The 19,561-nt window shown below is 41.7% G+C and overlaps 1 protein-coding gene across 6 annotated transcripts in view; it reads right to left on the reverse strand.

Annotated features, from left to right (window-relative positions):
• The window catches only part of SH3RF2 (SH3 domain containing ring finger 2), a 126,500-nt gene that overhangs the window by 66,996 nt on the left and 39,943 nt on the right, over positions 1–19,561 (reverse strand). For 5 of the 6 annotated variants that reach the window (XM_053907376.1, XM_053907377.1, XM_019414193.2 and 2 more), the window contains exons 3-4: positions 5,891–6,160; positions 2,609–2,704 (exon numbers count right to left, since the gene is read on the reverse strand). In XM_053907376.1, coding sequence (XP_053763351.1) covers positions 2,609–2,704; positions 5,891–6,160 — 366 coding nt within the window. The remainder of the gene's footprint in view (positions 1–2,608; positions 2,705–5,890; positions 6,161–19,561) is intronic. The other variant, XM_053907378.1, reaches the window with a different exon arrangement.

Raw genomic sequence — 19,561 nt, forward strand, 5'->3', positions numbered from 1 at the left:
GGCTATTTATTACCATAGCATAACCTAGTTCATCCTGATGAATACAGGATGATTTATAAAGCCCTCAGTGACCTGTCTCCCACTCACTTCCCTGGCGTGTCAGGTTACTGTCTTACTTTCTAAGCTCCAGCTCTAGTATTCTTTCGGTCCTGTGGATACACTACACTTCCTCAACCTGTCAGACTTTGGTATATGTTACCTCCACTCCCTAAAACACTCTTCTCTCCGTGCTTACCTACATAACTCCTATCCATCTGGGTGATCTTGGCATACAAGGTATTCGCTGACCTCTTTCCCAGGTCAGTTGTACATCATTCCCTCCTCCCCCCATTTATTTCCCTCCCTTTGATTCTTTGCATCATTCATCACACTTAAAAATTACTTGATTAATGTCTGAGTCTATAGTCCCTGCAAGTAGGAACCCATTATCTCTTTGTATCTTTAGAACTTAGCATAGGACCTGACTTAGCAGGTACTCAGTGAAACACTAGTTGAATGATTGAATATATGTGTACAGGACAGGGTCACACTGAATGGTTTGTTTTCTTTTCTTTTTTTTTTTTAATATATGAAATTTATTGTCAAATTGGTTTCCATACAACACCCAGTGCTCATCCCAAAAGGTGCCCTCCTCAATACCCATCACCCACCCTCCCCTCCCTCCCACCCCCCATCAACCCTCAGTTTTTCAGTTTTTAAGAGTCTCTTATGCTTTGGCTCTCTCCCACTCTAACCTCTTTTTTTTTTTTCCTTCCCCTCCCCCATGGGTTCCTGTTAAGTTTCTCAGGATCCACATAAGAGTGAAACCATATGGTATCTGTCTTTCTCTGTATGGCTTACTTCACTTAGCATAACACCCTCCAGTTCCATCCACGTTGCTATAAAAGATTTCATTCTTTCTCATTGCCACATAGTACTCCATTATGTATATAAACCACAATTTCTTTATCCTGAATGGTTTGTTTTCTAATTTTTTTCTCTTCATTCACTTTTTAAGCTTTTTTTTTTTTTTTTTTTTTTTTTTTTTTTTTTTTTTTTTTTTTTTTTTACAGAGAGCCTTTCTGTGTCAGGCTAGCCTGTGAGGAATAAGCAATACACCCCTCAGGTGTTTGGAGAAGAAAGAGACAACTGAGTGTTCAACTAGTGGTCAGAAATTTTATGGAGAAAGCAGGTTTCTAGTTGAGCCTTGTAAAATGAGTGAAATTTGAACAGGTAGAGAGAATTGGGTGTGTGTACCTGAAAGGGGCCTCAGCAAGATAAAAGGACTGGTAATGAGGATACTGTTGACTAGAGATGATAAGACGACCAGACTCTGTGGACCCTTCCTCTATCCTTCCTTTCTATTTTTCATCCCTTCAGCATCAAGTTAGAAGAGCTATAGACAACCTTGAAAGCTTAGAACCTGCTTTGGCTCTTATGAATGAAAGAACTGGCCCTCTTTCTCCAACTCTGCCCCATTCTGTTTTCACCCTGCCTTCCTAGAGGGTGGAAAACATGCCTTTTCCTTCTTTCATAGCTCCCCAGTGCTCACTTTTAATGCTTTATGCCTGGTAAGCATCTAATTAATGCAGTTAAACAATGAAGCCTCTCTTAAATTTGTAATGACCTGCCTCAAGCTAGGGTGAGGCTCAAGGCTAGAGAGGTTGGGAACTCCAGGTTATAGTATTATACTTGAGAAATAGGCAGATAGGGTCTAGTATGTGCTCTTCTTTTTTAAGGGAACTTAAAAAACCTCCAGAAGTAATATATGCTTATTTCAGAAGATTTACAAAATACAGGGCAGTAGAAGAAAATGAAAATTATCTAGAATCTCACTATCTGGTGATCACCACTGTTAACAGTTTTGTACATATCGTTCCACCCCCTGTCCATTTATATACACACGTATTTGTGAAGCTAGTTTAATATAGCTCCATTTGTTAATTGTGGCAAAAAACATGTAACAGAAAATTTACCGTAACAACCATTGTAAAGTGTACAATTCAGCAGTGTTGAGTATGTTCATATTGTTGTGAAACAGATCTCTAGGACTTCTTCACTTTCTAAATCTGAAACTTTATGCCCATTAAACTTTACTTAATAACACATCATAAACGTCTTTTCATAATATACCAAATACTCAAAAATACTGAATTTTCTTTAACATTATGTTTAATGGGTATATACATTTTTTCCTCACCGTAATTTAAAAAACCGAAATCCTTATTGTCGGATGTTTAGATTACTTCTGGCTTTTCACCATTACACACAATGCCATGGTGAACACATATATCTTTGTGTACTTGTTTGAATATTTCTTTACAATAAACTGTCAGATTGATGCAACTGCTGAATCAGAGGAGATGTAGGTTTTTAGTGTTATTGACATGGGTTTCTTTGAGTTTGGGTTTGAGACACTGCACTATTTACACTCCCATCAGAATAAAAAGGTCCATTTCACCACACACTTGCCAGAACTGAATGTTATCTTCTGGAATCTTTTCATTGGAGACTTTAGTTACTTCTGAAATAAACCTCATATCAAAAAGGAATTTCTCTCAGGCATCCCGGTGGCACATATATACTTCTGAGTGGGCGTGAATCAGATGTAGACTTGATACTCACGTACCTCTACAAACAAGATTGGGAAGATGCCGACTTTATCTCCTAACTTGCCTTCTGCCCAGTTCTCATCCACTCGGCTGATCACGGTGATGATATCGTCCTGAAAGAGAGAAAGTCTCATGGTCAGCATTTGCTCTCAGTTTTCAGGTGGTGAAAGCTTTTAGTGGAGAGCAGTTTGGAATCCCAGATGGTGTAAGGTACAAGAAACGTAACTCTTTCATAATTTATTTGTAAAATCTTCTTCCATAAAGGGCATAAGTATTGGGCCACCAAGACCACAGGAGGAGTAGAAATAATTTGGAGGACCAGTGGAATCCAATAGAAAATTTGGAAATGTTTCTAATTTTCAATCACCAGCAGATTCTGAGCTTTCATTTATATTAATCAGATGGAGAAATCAATATGGGAGCCACAGGGAGATAGATCTTTAGCTTAGCAAAATCAAGAATAAATTTCATTCTAATTTTGAAGAATTTTCAGAACCTATTCAATTTTTAATGTATAAAATGTGAGGTGGCTTTTTATTCAAAATTTTCCTATTATAAAAGGTTATAGGGGTACCTGGGTGGTTCAGTTGGTTAAGCATCCAACTCTTGATTTTGACTCAGGTCACGATCTCACAGTTTGCGGGATCGAGCCCTGCATTGGGCTCTGTGCTGATAGCACAGATGCTGCTTGGGATTCTCTCTCTCCTTCTCTCTCTGCCCCTCCCCTCTCCAAGATAAATAAATAAACATTTAAAAAAGGTTATATGAAGATTTGTAGAAACATTTGAAAATATAGTATGCAAAACAAAGAATTCTACCACAGTATATATACACTCATTGTTAACATCCTGATTAGCACATTTCCCAGCCGGAGTCTTCTCTCTGAGGATAAAACATACCCAAGTATACATATATATACATTGATTTTTAAAAACTTTGATGAAAACATACATACATATATACAATAAAGTTCATAAAGTTTAGATGTAAAGCTTGATGAATGTTAACACTAACTATACCCACAAAACCCCCATCCAGATCAAGAGATATAGAACATTTCCAGCACCCACAAGGCTCCTTTGTGCCCTTTCCCATTGCCTAGCAAGAAGTAAGCACTATTCTGACTCCTAGCATATACACTCATTCTGCCTTTCCTTATATTTCGTACAAAAGGAGTCATGTAATACACACTTTACACTGTATACCATATCAGGAACACCTTTCCATATCCATACATGTTCATCAATCCAAATCTGAATATCCATCCACTGATTGCTCTGGCCTTCTGATCCATGCCCCTCAGCAATTTAGATGAATCAGAATCTAAGTTCATTACTGTATTATACCTTTTCTTACCTTTCTCTGCCCCTATTACAATTTACAATTATCCATTTATAGGTTATGATTTCTTTAATGCCTGTCTACCCCCTCAGACTATAAACTCCATGTGTTCAGGGCCTGTGTCTGTTCTGTTCCTTTCTGTGTCCCTAGCACCCAATACAGTGGTTCCCATTTAGTAGTCATTCAATAAATTTCTAAATGAATGTGTGCATGCATGAATAAGTCACTGTGTGAGTAAATTGTATAATTTACTGAGATAGAAAAACACTAGGAAAAGAGCAGCTTTGGGAGGGAAGATTTTTGGTTTAATTTGGACACGCTGAGTTTAGGAAGACCATGAAATTTCCCAGTGTAGCCTAAACCTTTCATAGCTTCCAGAATGGATCAAATCTTCTCTTCTGGTTCCTTTATTATAATTTTCCATTCCCATGTCTGTTCTTTCCACTAGTCTGTCAGCTCTCTGAAGGTAGGAACAATGATTCATCACTTTAATCCAGCAGGCAGCTTGGCACATGGATGAGCTCAATGAATGAACAAGCAGGTGGAGTAAGTGTCCCAGTTTGCAAAGTCCCACAAAGGGGCAAAAAAGGAAGATGACGCTTCCTGCCTCTGCCTTCTTCCGGCAGTGTCCCCAGGGCTCGGCGTTTAATGCCTGGCCCAAAGTAAATACTCAATAAATGTCTGTGGGATTGAACTCCCCTTCCTCTAAGTGTGATTGAAACACAGACTTTGCAGCTTGGGCTACAGAATGGCCTTCCTTAAGGGGCTCATGCTGAGGGGGCTCAGTGTTGAGTGTCGGACTCTTGATTTCGGCTCAGGTCTTGATCTCATGGGTCATGGAATCAAGCCCCTCACTGGGCTGGCACGCTGACTGGGATTGTCTCTCTCTGCCCATCTCCTGCGTGTGTGCACACACTCTGTCTCCCTCTCTCTCACAAAATAAATAAATACACTTAAAAAAAGAGGACTCACTCTGAGGTGCCAAGGTAACAATGATCAGTATTTCAAAATATGGGGTATAGTGAGGTTATCGAGACTGAGGCAATCTGCAGCAAATCTCACTTCTGGTAGTGGTGGAATAAAAATGTTTTGCAAAAGAAAAGACCTTTCCTGAGCTACTATACCAGTGACACTTCTAGTATTGATGTGCTTCTCGTAAGCAGCGAAGAGTGAAAATCACCTCAACTTTGGCTTCTGTGAGAGAATTTGACTGTTTAAGGAATCATAAATACTGAATACAGAGAATTAAAGCAGTCTAGACTTTAGTAGAAGTGTTGTTACTTGCACATGTGAAGAATTATCTGATAAAAAAAAAGGCAGAAAAAAATCTTAATTAATGTGCTTGGAAAATACAACTTGTAAGAGGTTAGTTACATATAAAGGTATAATTATGTTATTGAATGTGCTTGGAATGTTTTGAATACAATGTTTAGTATAAAATAGAATGTTGTAAAGAGTAGAATTAGATGCTCAGAACTTGGTCAGCAAGAATGTCCTTAGATAAAAGGGTAAAGAGGTAAGATTTGTAGTTTTGCACAGCACACTGTCAAAATGTATTTGTAAACTGTTGTCCACATATCTGTCTGTCCCACTACTCTGCCTACGGGCAGAGACTGGAACTTGTTCAGGCTGCATCTCCAGGGCCTGCAAAGAGGTGTTCAAGAGTGACTAGAATGAATGAATGAATGAATGAATGTGTGAATACCTATTTTTGTAATTGCAATAGAAAAGGTTTAAGGATTTGCATCAAACTCTTTAGTAGATTTCTCTGGCAACTTCCATTCAGTTTTGAATTATACACACACATACTTTACATACATATGCACACACACACACACATATAAACATTTCTGTGTAAAATATATATGTTTTAAAAATTAGCAAGTGTTAAAAACTCCAGGTTGTGGCACAGTATCTGTGTGGTCGCTGGTGACCTCCACGGCTGCCTAGAATTGTACCTTGAGGAAGCTCAGGCAGTCCTGGCTCTCACTCTTGTCTTTGTCTCGTAGGTCAAAATTGTAGAGGGCCCGGCAGAGCGGGGGTGGCTGGGGCAGCTGCTTGATGACTTCCACGGAGCTGGCTGGGAAGATCCCACTGATTCCATTGATCTCCCCCTGGTACCAGTTCTCATCCAGCTGTCTCCGCAGAAGGATGACATCTCCCTTATTAAACCTCAGGTCACCGGGATTCTGCCCTCGGTAGTTGCATAAGGCCTTTGCTCTTGGCACCTGCAGTGGCACAGACCAGTGAAATATGTACTTAGCTTACAGACTGGAGGGACAGAAGTATGTATAGCATTATTAACTGATTACTGAGCACTCCCTATGTGCTAAGTGCTGGATGTAGATCATCTTCTTTAACCTTTGAGATAGACATTCTTATTAGTCCATATCTAAGTAGGGCACCTGAGGCACAGAGTGGGTTAGTACCTTGCCTAAGGGGACACAGCTGGGAAAAGGCAGATAGTGGGTCTGAACTCAGACTATCTGACTTTAGAGGCCCTGTTCTTAATCACTCTGCAGGGAACAGGATTTTGGCCACAACTCTGTGAACTTGAGTCAGTCAGTGACTCTTTCTGGGGCCTGAATATTGATTTTGAATTCTGGCTTGACCTCTTTCCTGTTATCTGACCATGATCAAGTCATTTAATCATTCATAAATCTATCCATTTATAAAATGGGATAATAGAATATGTGCTTTATCAGGGCAGTTGTGGGGACTACATAATATTCACAATGCATTTAGCATATTGCTTGATACATAGTGCATACTCCAAAAATGGCATCTCTTATAAATTTTTTTAATTACATTTCTTTATTTTTGAGAGGCAGAGAGAGACAGAGCGTGAGTGGGGGAGAGGCAGAGAGAGGGAGACATAGAACCCGAAGCAGGCTCCAGGCTCTGATCTGTCAGCACAGAGCTCGATGCGGGGCTCAAACCCAAGAACCATGAGATCATGACCTGAGCTCAAGTCAGATGCTCAACTGACTGAGCCACCTAGGCGTCCCTAAATGGCATCTTTTATAATCATCGTCTGTAGGGAAAGGTTAATAATATCAGTTCTACCTACTCCTCAGTGTTGACGGGGAGACAACAGAGGTGAGAAGTCCCTGAAAATACAAAGTGCTGTATGAAGGGCATCTGGCTGCCTCATTTGGAGAAGCATGAGATTTTTTTTTTTTTTACATATTTATTTTTGAAAGAGAGAGAGATAGAGTGTGAGCAGGGGAGGGGCTGAGAGAGAGGGAGACACAGAATCCCAAGCAGGCTGCAGGCTCCGAGCTGTCAGCACAGAGCCCTTTGGGGGGCTCGAACCCACGAGCCGTGAGATCATGACCTGAGCCAAAGTCAGACGCTTAACCTACTGAGCTACCCAAGTGCCCCAGAAACATGAGATTCTTGATCTCAGGGTTGTGAGTCTGAGCCCTATGTTGGGTGTGGAAATTACTAAAACCAAGCTTTAAAAAAGAGAGAGAGACAAAGTGCTATATGAGAGTGATTGCAGCATGATTTGTCCTCAGCCTTGTCTAGAAAGTGTAAACCTTGTGAGGGTTTGCATCATTAGGGAGCATTGAGACAAAGAAACATTTAGTCAGAGATCAGTCAGCACTTTAAAAAAATCAGCTAAAGAACTGTCAACTTACTTGTCTATCCAAATAATTATTTTAGTGAAGTGCATTTTTTTCTAATTGAAACTGGTTTCTACACAGAGAAACACCTCACTCTCATCTGGCTTAGAGTCAGTTTGGCAAACTAAAGGTTCTAATAACATGTTTAATAGCTCTTCAGGGTCACCTGCATTGTATTTTACTTTGTGCTTTCCTCAGCAGTGGGGTGATGTAGTCCCCTTTCTCGGGGGGTGGTCTTGCTACTCATAAGGGGGTGTAAGCAGGCAGTGTTCCAGTTCTCCAGGAAACTTCCGAGACTGCAATGTTACTTAAAAAGGAATTTCAAGCGGTTTAGGGGTAGAGACAAGATCTGAATAGTCCCTTGCTGACGGGATGATAGAGAAGTGCTTTTCTGCTGGTCCCTGGATACAGTAAAGGGAGCCTAGGGAAAAAGAAAACCACAGGAACACAGCTCATCCTCAGGAAACTTGGGGACATGTGAGCAAAGATGCGTGGGCTAGGAGGTTTAGCACAGCGTTATGGAGATTATAAACGGAACTGGTTGAATAAATTATGATACACCCACACAGTGGAAAACCCTGCAGTCATTAAAATTGATGAGAGAATCTATATGAGAATTACTCCTGATTTATACTAAATTTAATAGAAGAGGTTAAAAACAGTTATGTTTTCATTATAAATGAAAACTAGGCTTTCCTTGTAAACACATACATATATTTTTACCTTGAGAAAATGCTGGATGGTCAGACCAGCATTTTAAGAGTGATTATTTCTAAGCAGTGATATTTTTGAAAGTTAAAAAATTGTTTTTCTAAGTGCTTAGCCATGCTTTCTAACTATTCTACAATGAAATAATTGTATTGTCTATTAAAATTGAACAGTAGAGGGGTGCCTGGCTAGCTTAGACAATAGACCATTTGGCTCTTGATCTCTGGGTTGTGAGTTTGAGCCCCATGTTGGGTATGGAGATTATGTAAAAAAGAAAGTTGAAAAAAATTGGATAGTAGAAATAAAATGAATGAAACTGGGGAATGAAAAGTAAAAGGTATGAAAGCAATTTAGGAAGAAAATAAGCCAAGCTGAGTAGGATCCACAGATTATGCAACTACCTCTTTGGAGAAGTTTCTTATCTGAGAAATAAGCAGATGGAAGCAGAATGAGAACAGAGGATTTCTGAAGAATGATTTGAATCTGTTAGACTCCCCGGGCTGGGTATAGCAGGGAACAACAGTTGTCCCTCCATATTTTTTCTCCCAATTTTCCATTGTAAAATAAATCACATTTTGGGGGGTACATGGCCACCTGGAACGCCGATCACATTTGCCAGCCTCTCCGGACAGCTAAGTTTTGGCCAATGGGGTAAAAGTGAATTTTAGGAAGTGTCGTTACTGAGAGAGATTGATTTTCTCTTTCCTTTCCTCCACTTTGCCATGTGGAATGCAGACATGACTGCTGGAGTTCCAGCTGCCATCTTGAACAGTGAGGATGAGGGTCACACTGAAAGAGGGAAGGAAGTAGTCTGGGTTGCAGAGCTGTCACACAAGTCTTGAACTACTTTGACTTCCAAACTTTCGCCTGGAAGCTAAATAAACTTCTGTCTTGCTTAATGCACTGTTAGTATGGATTTGTAAAAGAAAAGGGAGGAAGAATGAAAAAAATTAAGAAAAGAAAGAACCGAAGCCCTTTTCTTTGACTTTGCATAATCATGATAGTGTCAATAATTAACATTTATTGAGTGCTCCTTCCTAGGGGCCAGGCGTTGTGCTCAGTACTCCACAATATATCTCAGTATATCTTATTTAATCTCATGCCAACCTGTGATTAGACTCCCATGTATCAGAAGTTACAAAGTTGCCCAAGTTCGTGAAGGTAGGAAGTGGTGGGTTCAGGATCTGAGGTCGAGTTTGTCTGTCCCGAAGAGCCCAAGCCAGTGTTTTTCAAAATGAAGTTTGTGGTTCACCTGTATCAGACTCCTGGACCACATCCCTGATCTATTTGACCAGAATCTCTTGGAGTGCGATTCGAGTAGCTACTTTGTCATCAAGCTCCCCAGCATCCAAGTTTGATGCCCTGGTCTGAGTTACATCTTATTCTGACTAAAACGGGAGCAATGGAGTTTTGATGTAGGCTTTGTAAATGGCTAAGCTGCCTTTTTTCTTTCTTTTCTGGAAGATACTCCAGTGCAAGTGGCTACATATTTTAATGATTAGTAAGCAAGTATATTAAAACTGAAATTGCACAGAGTGCTTACATCTTTTTGAAGATGTATGTACGTTGAAACCCTGAGATAGGGGCGCCTGGGTGGCGCAGTCGGTTAAGCGTCCGACTTCAGCCAGGTCACGATCTCGCGGTCCGTGAGTTCGAGCCCCGCGTCGGGCTCTGGGCTGATGGCTCGGAGCCTGGAGCCTGTTTCCGATTCTGTGTCTCCCTCTCTCTCTGCCCCTCCCCCGTTCATGCTCTGTCTCTCTCTGTCCCAAAAATAAATTAAAAACGTTAAAAAAAAAAAAAAAAAAGCATTTTGAAACCCTGAGATAGTTCTAGTTGCCTAGCCACCTTCATCTTTGTGGGAGCGAACTGTCAATCCATTCTTAACGTCTTCTTACTCTTCAACCTCCCCTGGCATTCTCAGTTCTACATTCATACTTAATAGGAACTATGGACTTCCTGCTGAAAAAAGGTCGGTGGGGCAGGTAGGTGCAGAGAGAGGGAGAGAATCTGAAGAAAGGAAGGAAATTAACGTTTATTGTGGTACTGGCAGGCCACAGAAATTTGTCTCACATTACCGCTTTACTGCACTCTTCATGTATTGTCATTTACATCATCTCAAAATCCTATGAAGTCGGTGGTGTCACCCCATTGTACTGATGAAGAAACAGAAGTTCTGAGACATTCAGTGTTATTGCGCAAGGTCACACAGCCAGCGTGTGGCAGCCCCAAAGACTGACTTAGGCTCTTTTGACCTCAAGGCCTGGTGTTTCTATCATCCTCATGCTCTTTCATCCAGCTGAAGTCACCAAGTATGTTTTTCCATCATAAAACTCATTTGGGTCTCTGTTTTATAATCAAAATCTGAATAGAGTGTGAATGCAATTTGCTTGCTGCTGGCTGCATTAGCATGAATTATTGAACTCCAGAGCCCTCACATAAAAGTTAAGCACCTGAAGAGACTCAGCTGGTTGATTCTATCCGGTTCTCAACTGTTCTCTCAGGGGAAAATGACTCTGCGTTCCACATCAGCTATCACCCGTCACATTGTTGGTAATGGGTTTTATCACCCACAATTGTTTTCTGTCTCTACAGGTGTGGGTGGGAGGGGAATGGGGATAAAGTGGGTGTGGAGGTCTCAAAGCCAAGCCATTACCAAACCCTTTTTCCTGGTGATTTTCAGAAAGCCAGATGATCCAATGGAAGCTCGCATGTACCCCCAAAGCTTTCCTTCTCTGAGATTCATAAGGCTCACGACTTCTATGGTCCTGGAATTTGTCTATTCATTTGTCAACGCAGTAGGGCCTGAGAGCCATGAGGGCCATGCTTTTGATGGAGGAATAATACATGGAACCAAGAAACAAGGAAACACGGAAACACGGTCATGCAGAGACATTAGCAGTAAAAGGAGGAGGGAACTTGTCTGGATGAGCACGGGGTGTTGTATGGAAGCGATGAATCACGGGAATCTACTCCCGAAGGCAAGAGCACACCGTATACACTGCATGCTAGCTAACTTGATGATAAATTATATTTTAAAAAAAGTATGTTGTAGTAATGAGTGTTAGTAATAAAATTATGGCAAGCATTCCTTCTTTGAGGAACCACCTGTTTGCTCTCATCTTCTGAATGGCATAGCATTCACTCTGGTCATATCACACACACAGGGCTATGTGGCCCAGGCCAGCCAGGGTACCCAAATCCCCCTAGCATAGTGCTTTGTACAGAGCAGTCATCTGCCACAAACAGGGCCAACTATAATCTTCTCAGAGGTTTGATATATAGATGCTCTCTTGAATCATGTGCCTTGAGGAGGTAAGCCTTGGAGTACTAGTGGTGATGTTTCCGGACCAAAAGACACATCTTCCTGAATGAAGACACAGGAGGCAGCAGAAATAGAGATATGGATAGATAAGAGAACTAGACAGACAAGAGACTTGACAATAAAATTTGAATGCCTAGGTCCAGCTGCGCTTGAAGGATACTTAGTTAAATAAGATCAACTTACTTATCTGCAATGTTTTGTTTATTACTTAAACTACTTGGGACTTGCTTTCTGACACCTGACACTGTACAAGTCTGGACTAGGACATATTAAAAACCCGGAAACAATAAGACTGCATAACAATGAAATAGCCAAATAGTAGAATCCAGAAACAGCAGGATGAGCTGCTGTGGTACTGTAATGCAGTACCACATTGTTGCCAATGAGCTCTGAGCTTATTTCCAATTTGAAAATACGGAAGGAGTCATGTGGACTGGTAACAGGGTCAGAGAAACGGAGCCCAAGTGCAACAGAATCACCACAGTAGAAAGGAAAAGGCCGAGTCGGGATGAGAACTCCATCTGCTACTATGTACTGAGCTCTTCACTGTGTACTGGTGACACTCCCCACTGGTTTAGAAAGGGTTTGGCCTGCTTCCCTCTATTCCTGGAATCAGGTGGGGCCAAAATCAACATGCGGAGCTAAGTGCTTACCTTCCTGAGCTGGTTATGAGATCGCCCATCACTGGAGAGTGGAGCCAAGAAAAACCATCCTGGCCTTTGGCTCAAGTTATTATTCACTAGGCTACGAATTCTCTGCTGAAGAGTTCAGAATGTGTGTGTAAAGCACCTCTGTATCTCTGTCTCTGAGACCTGGATACAAGCAGGTATTTGATAAATGCTTGAAGAATGAATGAATTTGTGAACTAATCAAGAAATATCCAGAAATTGTCATTCCTGGAAGAAATGGGTATGTGCCAGGTGAATCAATATGACTGATAATAACAATTTGAAAGTAGGTTTATTGGCATAAGCTGGGAAACAAAAAAAAAAAAAGAGAATTTGGGCCATATTTTCCAAATTGTCCTGAATTTTAATAATTTGGTCCTACACATGCTCGAAAAAGTGTTCTATACTCAAGTTCAGGAAACACTGAGTTAAACAAAGTCACATAGATTTCTTTGCTGACTGGCTTCTCAGAAGCTTTATCTGCTAATGTGATTTTGCATTTGCATCTGGACCACTCTGCCGGATTAGCAGAACAGGCCGTGGGAATGCTGGATAAGATAAATGTGATTTTACTCTACTGGTGAGAAAAGAGTCAACTGACTGTCCTGGATCTTAACTTCCTAGTTGCTGCTTAGCCAGTTGGGCCACCCTACCACCCTCCCTCACCATGATCATCCTTTTGGAGCAGATTTTGGGCATTGGAGTGTATGTTAGAAAGTGCTGGTTGGCCCTTGTGCACACGTTTTGTCTCCTCTGGTGAGAAGGGAGAACATGCCAGTGCCCAATAGGATCAAGACCATCTGCTAGTTGGGGACTTGAGATCACCAGAAGGTTCACAGTATTATGCTCTTCCTAAGTGGAAATCCCTGAATCTGGGCATTCATATTTGAGGCCAGGCTTATGAGATACTCTATGTGAGTTACTTTTCTTCATAGAGAACTTTATTTCTTTAAGGGAGACACGAGGGCACAACAGAACATAGATGTTACATTCAAGTAGGATGTCTTTTTGCATTGTGGCTTTTGTTACTTTGACCAGATCACTTAGCCTTCATGATCCTTGGTTTAGATCATCCACAAATTAGGACTAATACCATACCTCTGTGTGCAGTACACAGCAAGTCTAGGTTATTCAAACCCTGCCTGTTCCAGCAAAACGTTTGGCAGCTGACGTGGGAGATAGCCTCTAAGCCCTAGGAATATCCTGCCTGTTTAAGAGAGACTTTGTATACTGGGGGCCTTGGGTCACACCAGAGAGTCTAAACTAATAATGTGATTTATGGTGGGAGCCTGGAGCCATGTGCTGGTAGAACCTTGACCTCTGGAGAAGCTGGAGACTAAAGTCACCCACACAGGAGGTCGGTCATGCCTACCTGACTGGCTTCCAATAAAAACCCCAGACGTCAAGTCTTGGGGGAGCTTCCCTGGTTGGCACTACTTCACGGGTGCTGTCATGCATTGTCGCTGAGTGAAGTTAAGTGTTGTCTGTGCAACTCTTCGGGGAGAGGACAACCGAAAGTTTGTGACTGGTCCTTTCTGGACTCTGCCCTGTGTGTGTGTGTGTGTGTGTGTTTGATTCGGACTTTAATCTGTATTCTATCACTGCCATAAACTGTTAACTGTGACTGTAACAGCTTGCTGAATTCTGTGAGGCCTTCTAGTGAATCACTGAATCTGAGGGGGGTCTTGGGGACCTATGAACACACTTCCTCATGGGTTTGCTAGGAGGACTAATGAAATAAATCACATAGAGTACTCGTAGGATGCTTGGCAAATAGTAAGTGTTCAATAAATAAGGATTTTTCACCCAAAGGAGGAGAGAGGAGTAATAAGCTTGTTGTTACATCTTCTGGCCTGACTTTTCCAGTCCTACTTGTCAGTCACTCAGTCTTTCAGTAAATGGATTTTTGAGGGACAACTATGCCAGGTATTGTCTAGTTGTAGAAACAAAGATTAAATTTATAAGTAAAGATATAATTACAATTTGGAGTAAGTGTTATGGAGGAAAAGAATAGGGTGATGAGAGATGGGAAAGGAACCAATGTAAGGAAGGTTCTTTTTAGTGGCCCTGTATCTCCATCTAAAAGTCCATTCTCTTCTGTGACTTTTGTCATATAGCTTTCTCTTTATATCATCTTCCTTTAGTCCTTTGTCCCAGACCTCTCTTCTTCCAGTCCTAGGTACAGAGCTGGGACACTGCAGCTTGACAGTTTCCTTTGTTATCTATCTCTTGCTACTTTTAATCAGTGGGCATGGCATTCCTGCCTTCTTCTATCAATCAAATATCAATCAAGTATGCCAAGCTTCTTTCCCTTGGTTCTTCCTGCCTCTTTTCTGGATTATCAAGGGTCTTAGAGCAGGAAAAAGTGCAAGAGGCAGGAGTCTATGCCAGGGGACAGAGAAAGAACCATTCACAATTCTTAGCCCCATTTTAGGGTCACCCTTAGCATGCTTTCATTTTTCCCTGAAAATATTTCTTTGAGATTGCTTTGGGGTGATCTCATTCCCCTATCATAGGAGGTAATCCCAGACATGTTCATAGCTATATCCCTGACTCCTAACATAAGCTGGTTCTTAGTAAATAGCTTGGGATTGTTTTTGAAATGGGCTGGGTGCCAGGTCCCAGAGCTGTTCAATGGGATAGCACTGAATTCTTCAGGGAATCAAAGCATTTCCATTGTAATCTCTTCTTCTAGGAGGGCATAGGCACCTGTGAGGAGGCTCCAGAGGTACATGGGAGCCTAAGAGACAAGGGTGGGGGGTTAGTTTTCTCACATCCTGGGAGGCGATTCTGCTCCCTTCCATTATCCTCATTTCCAGAGTGAGCTTTTCCAATTGGTGTGGCACGTGGTGAATGAGTCTCTTTCCATATGCTCTGAGAGTCTGAGCCAAATCCAACATGCACAGGGAGGAAAGATGAATCAAATGACTGTCCCACCATCACTACCTTCCCTGGCTTAGGAAAAAATAGTAAAAAGCTCTGGTTACATGTACACTGGCTTCTTCCCCCAAGCCTTTTCTCTCTTCCACCTCCACGTGAAGATTTCTGCAGCTGAAGGAGGAATGGCCAGGGACAGTATGACCCAGGCAACAGCAGACATTTCTCATGACAAGGCAATATGGTTGGGGGCTGGAGGTAATGCCTAGAACGTGATACATAACTTATAAATTTGTGTCCGTGAGTGACGCCCTGAACCTCTCTGAGCCTCAGTTTCCTCAACTTCAAAGCAAAGACAGTAATTCTTACTATTCCTTCTCACTCTAAACACAATAGGATACTAAGGTGAATGGTCAAAGCTCCAGGGACATCTTTAAAACATTCCAGAAATAAAGGTGATGTATGAGACCAAACCAAATGAGCAAAATGTTGTTAACTGTTGACATATGAGTCATGGAAAAAACGTGATTTATTATGCTACTGATCTCTCTACATCCGTGTACGTGGTCCTTCTTAGGTTTGCCAGTGAAGTCAAGGTGCCACTAGCAGGATAGGCTGTTGTGGTGAGGCATGAAGTGATGCGGAGTGCTCCCAGACCCTCGGCGAAAAGGACTTTGAAGACAAACACTGAGGTGGCTGTGCTTGCCCTCTACTGTCACAAGTTACATCTTGATTTCAGTTTGCTTTTTAGTTCATCTCAATCCCATAAGACTTGCATGTTGTGTGTGTGTGTGTGCGTGTGTATTTACACCTATTAGCCCTTTAATTTGGTGATACCAAAGAAAAAAGCCCGCATGACCCCTGTTGAAAACAGCAAGCTCTGGGAGGTTAGAAATCTTTTCTTTCAGTTCAGCTGTCCTTGAAGTCAAGATTTTCATCATAAGGACCTTCTGCAAATCTGTAGTTTGTCTGCCTCTGTCAAATGAAAATTTAGAGCATTCCTCTCATTTATACCACTGGGACAGACATGACCTGGGAGAAGAAGTACCTGCCTGCCTATGGAGCTGGTCCCCATGTGGGGAGTGAGTGACGCTGGAGACCTTCATGTCATCTCTCGCACTGGGCACAGGGTCATTTAAGTAGAAATCCCGAATTTAGGAAAACTTTTAGAAAGTCCCTGAGAAATCAAAGATGTCTCTGATGATTAAGCTACAGAAGTATTCTGGAAGTTATTTGCAATCATTTTTCATTCTAAGATAGAGCCTGTAGTCCTCCTAGGAATACAAGATACTGCAAATTACGGGAAAAGTTTTCTTTTTTTCCCATAAAGTCATATCCAGATAGGTGCCAAAATCTTTGGTTTTGTATCTCTGTTTTCAGAAAGCCTTCACTGTCTCCTCCCCCAAGGCTGAGTTGGGTCTCCTTTTCTTGTGAGCCATTGCACCCAGCAACCCTGCCAGTCCCCCTGTCACAGCACTCTTCACCCTGTGGTGTAATTGCTGGTTTCCTTGTCTGTCTGTGCTCCAGACATTGAACTCTGTAGCATCAGGGCCTATGGCTTGTTCATCTCTATACCCGTGACTACTGGCAAAGTGATGCCATCCATGCATTCCTCCAACAGAAATGTATGGACACGCCTACAGTATATAAGATAGGCGCACTCTCTGCCTTTGTGGCATAGAGTTTACATTCTCAGAGCACCCAGAAAGCCCAATAAGTATTTGTTGAATATATAAATGAAACAAACAAACAAATAAATATTATGCTACACCATGTCATTTGAACTGATTCCAACTTCGTCTTTTGCCATCTCTGGTCCTCAGGTAAATTGCTAACATGCTCAGCTAGTTATTTCTCCAGGATTGGGAGTGTGCAAGTGTGTTAGCCTCAGATATCCACAGATAAATATAGTATTTTTCTAGGTCACCCTTTAGAAAGGTCCCATTGTTTCAAATGTGCTTTGAGCTATATCCATGTCCCGGTTTTTCCAGCAGATACCTGCCTTAGACCCTCCCACTGTTGAAGACTCTTTCTTTCCCACATGTTCTCTTCACCAAGTGTATAATCTCCACTGCAAGCAACCATGATGAGTGACAAGAAATACCAGCTGGCAGCTCCAGGAAAGGGAGCAGAGGGGAGCAAGGAGATATCTTTTTCCGCCTATTCAGAACATTGAAATCCAATTTATCGTTGGCCACATGAGCCAAAGAAAGCAGCTCTCAGCAGCTGTTGATCTGAGAGGCTCCAATCTCACTTCTGTGACCTGGGTGTCACTGATACTCCTTGGTCACGTCTGGGAATGGGTTGGCATGAAGGAGTGGCTCTCCCGTTCTCTTTCCTAAGGGCTGGTGTTGGGTAGGTCTGTTGCAGGTAGCAGAAAGTATGAAAAGAGTCACTCTTTCAAAACTATTTTTTTTGTTGTGGATGGACATTCCTTGGTAATTGCTGGGCAGGTTCTTATTCATTTCATTACTTTCACCTTCACTGAGTGGTGTGCTGGTAAACCAGCTCTCAAAAGCAAGCAAAAGGCTCTGATGTGCAGCGTTTGCCAGTTTTCATGGTGTAAATACTTGGCTACCAACCTGACGTTACTGAATATGAAGTTGGGAGGACTTAAGACGTGCATTATTGCATTTTGTGAACCAGCAGTAGCTTGTTCCAACACTATTACACAGCTCCCTAATTCACCCATGCTCCAGAGGTGAAATTGGACTATATTAGAACCTCTTGTCTTTCTATAACTGGGATTTTAGGATATAGTTTGGAAAATACTTTTGCATTTGCTATGTCATTGGGCTCTACCCACAACATTGGATGGTCATTATTATGCCTGTTTGGTGGAGGAATAAACCGAGGCACAGGAAGATATGACTTACATTGTGGGATTTACTCAGTTCTTAGCTATCTACTCTTTTTGTTTAAGTTTTTATTATAATTCCAGTTAGTTAACATACATATTAGTTTCAGGTATATAATACAGTAATTCAACAGATCCACACATCACCCTGTGCTCATCATGACAAGTGCACTCCTTAATCCTCATCACCTACTTAACCCACCCTTCCATGATATTAGCCTCTGGTAAGCATCAGTTTGTTCTCTATACTTGTCTGTTTCTTGCCTTCTCTCTCCCTTATTTTATTCCATTTGCTTGTTTGTTTTGTTTCTTAAATTCCTCATATTAGAATCCTGAGAAACTTAACAGAAACCCATGGGGGAGGGGAAGGAAAAAAAAAAAGAGGTTAGAGTGGAAGAGAGCCAAAGCATAAGAGACTCTTAAAAACTGAGAACAAACTGAGGGTTGGTGGGGGGTGGGAGGGAGGGGAGGGTGGGTGATGGGTATTGAGGAGGGCACCTTTTGGGATGAGCACTGGGTGTTGTATGGAAACCAATTTGACAATAAACTTCATATATTGAAATAAATAAAATAAAATAAAATATAAATTAAAAAAAATTCCTCATATAAGTGAAATCATATGGTATTTGTCTTTTCTGACTAACTTATTTCACTTAGCGTTATACTCTCTAGATCCATCCATGTCATTACAAATGCCAAGATTTAATTCCTTTTTATGGCTGAATAATATTCCTGTGTGTGTGTGTGTGTGTGTGTGTGTGTGTGTGTGTGTGTGTGTGTGTATAACATCTTTTCCATTCATCAGTCCACGGATTATCTCTCTACTCTTGACTCTGGCCATTCTCCTCTCACACTGCCTGCTGCAGCCAAACCATACTTTGTCTTCTGCCAGTGCCTCATGCATGCTCACCTCTTAAGTTCTTCCCAGAACATTCTTCCTGCACTCCACCCTCTCCTTCTGTCCAATTCCTACTTGTCTTCTAGGTCTCAGCTTCAACTTCATGTCCCTCCACATTCATGGCAGGGTCAGAGATCTCTCCCAGTTTTATGTTTTATGACACTCTCTAGCATCTTGATCATGGTATCTGTCAGAGGGTGTTAAAGTACTGATCTGTCTTCTTCAGCAGTCTGGAGATTTTATGAGGGCAGAAACTTTAATCTAGCTCACCACTGATCCTAGTGTCAAGTGCCAAGTCTGGCCCAATGAGTACTTCCAGAATGAATGAATCCATGAATGATGGTCTCCTAACCCTCACTAAATGCTTTGTTTTCTGTACTATCTCCTATGGACTCAGAAGCATCCATGTCCTCATAGTTTTGTTAATGTTTTGTTGGATACCTGTGGAGGCCCCTGCTAAAATGCACAGCCAGTCAGATTTCTCCATTGTCAGTTGCAGCTGACCTCCCCTACATCCCCATGGCCCCTCTAGACTGCAAAATATCACAGAAGCAAGTTAAGAAACCTGTCTGGTACGCTATGGGATATGCTCATTACCCACATGCCAAGACAAAGGCACAATTCAGAAAGAAGGCTCCAGCCAGAAGCACCTGCACCTCTGACAAAGGAG

This window comes from Panthera pardus, unplaced genomic scaffold (genome assembly GCF_024362965.1).
Source record: "Panthera pardus isolate Hobbes unplaced genomic scaffold, ASM2436296v1 HiC_scaffold_2, whole genome shotgun sequence".
In the NCBI taxonomy this organism is placed as follows: domain Eukaryota; kingdom Metazoa; phylum Chordata; class Mammalia; order Carnivora; family Felidae; genus Panthera; species Panthera pardus.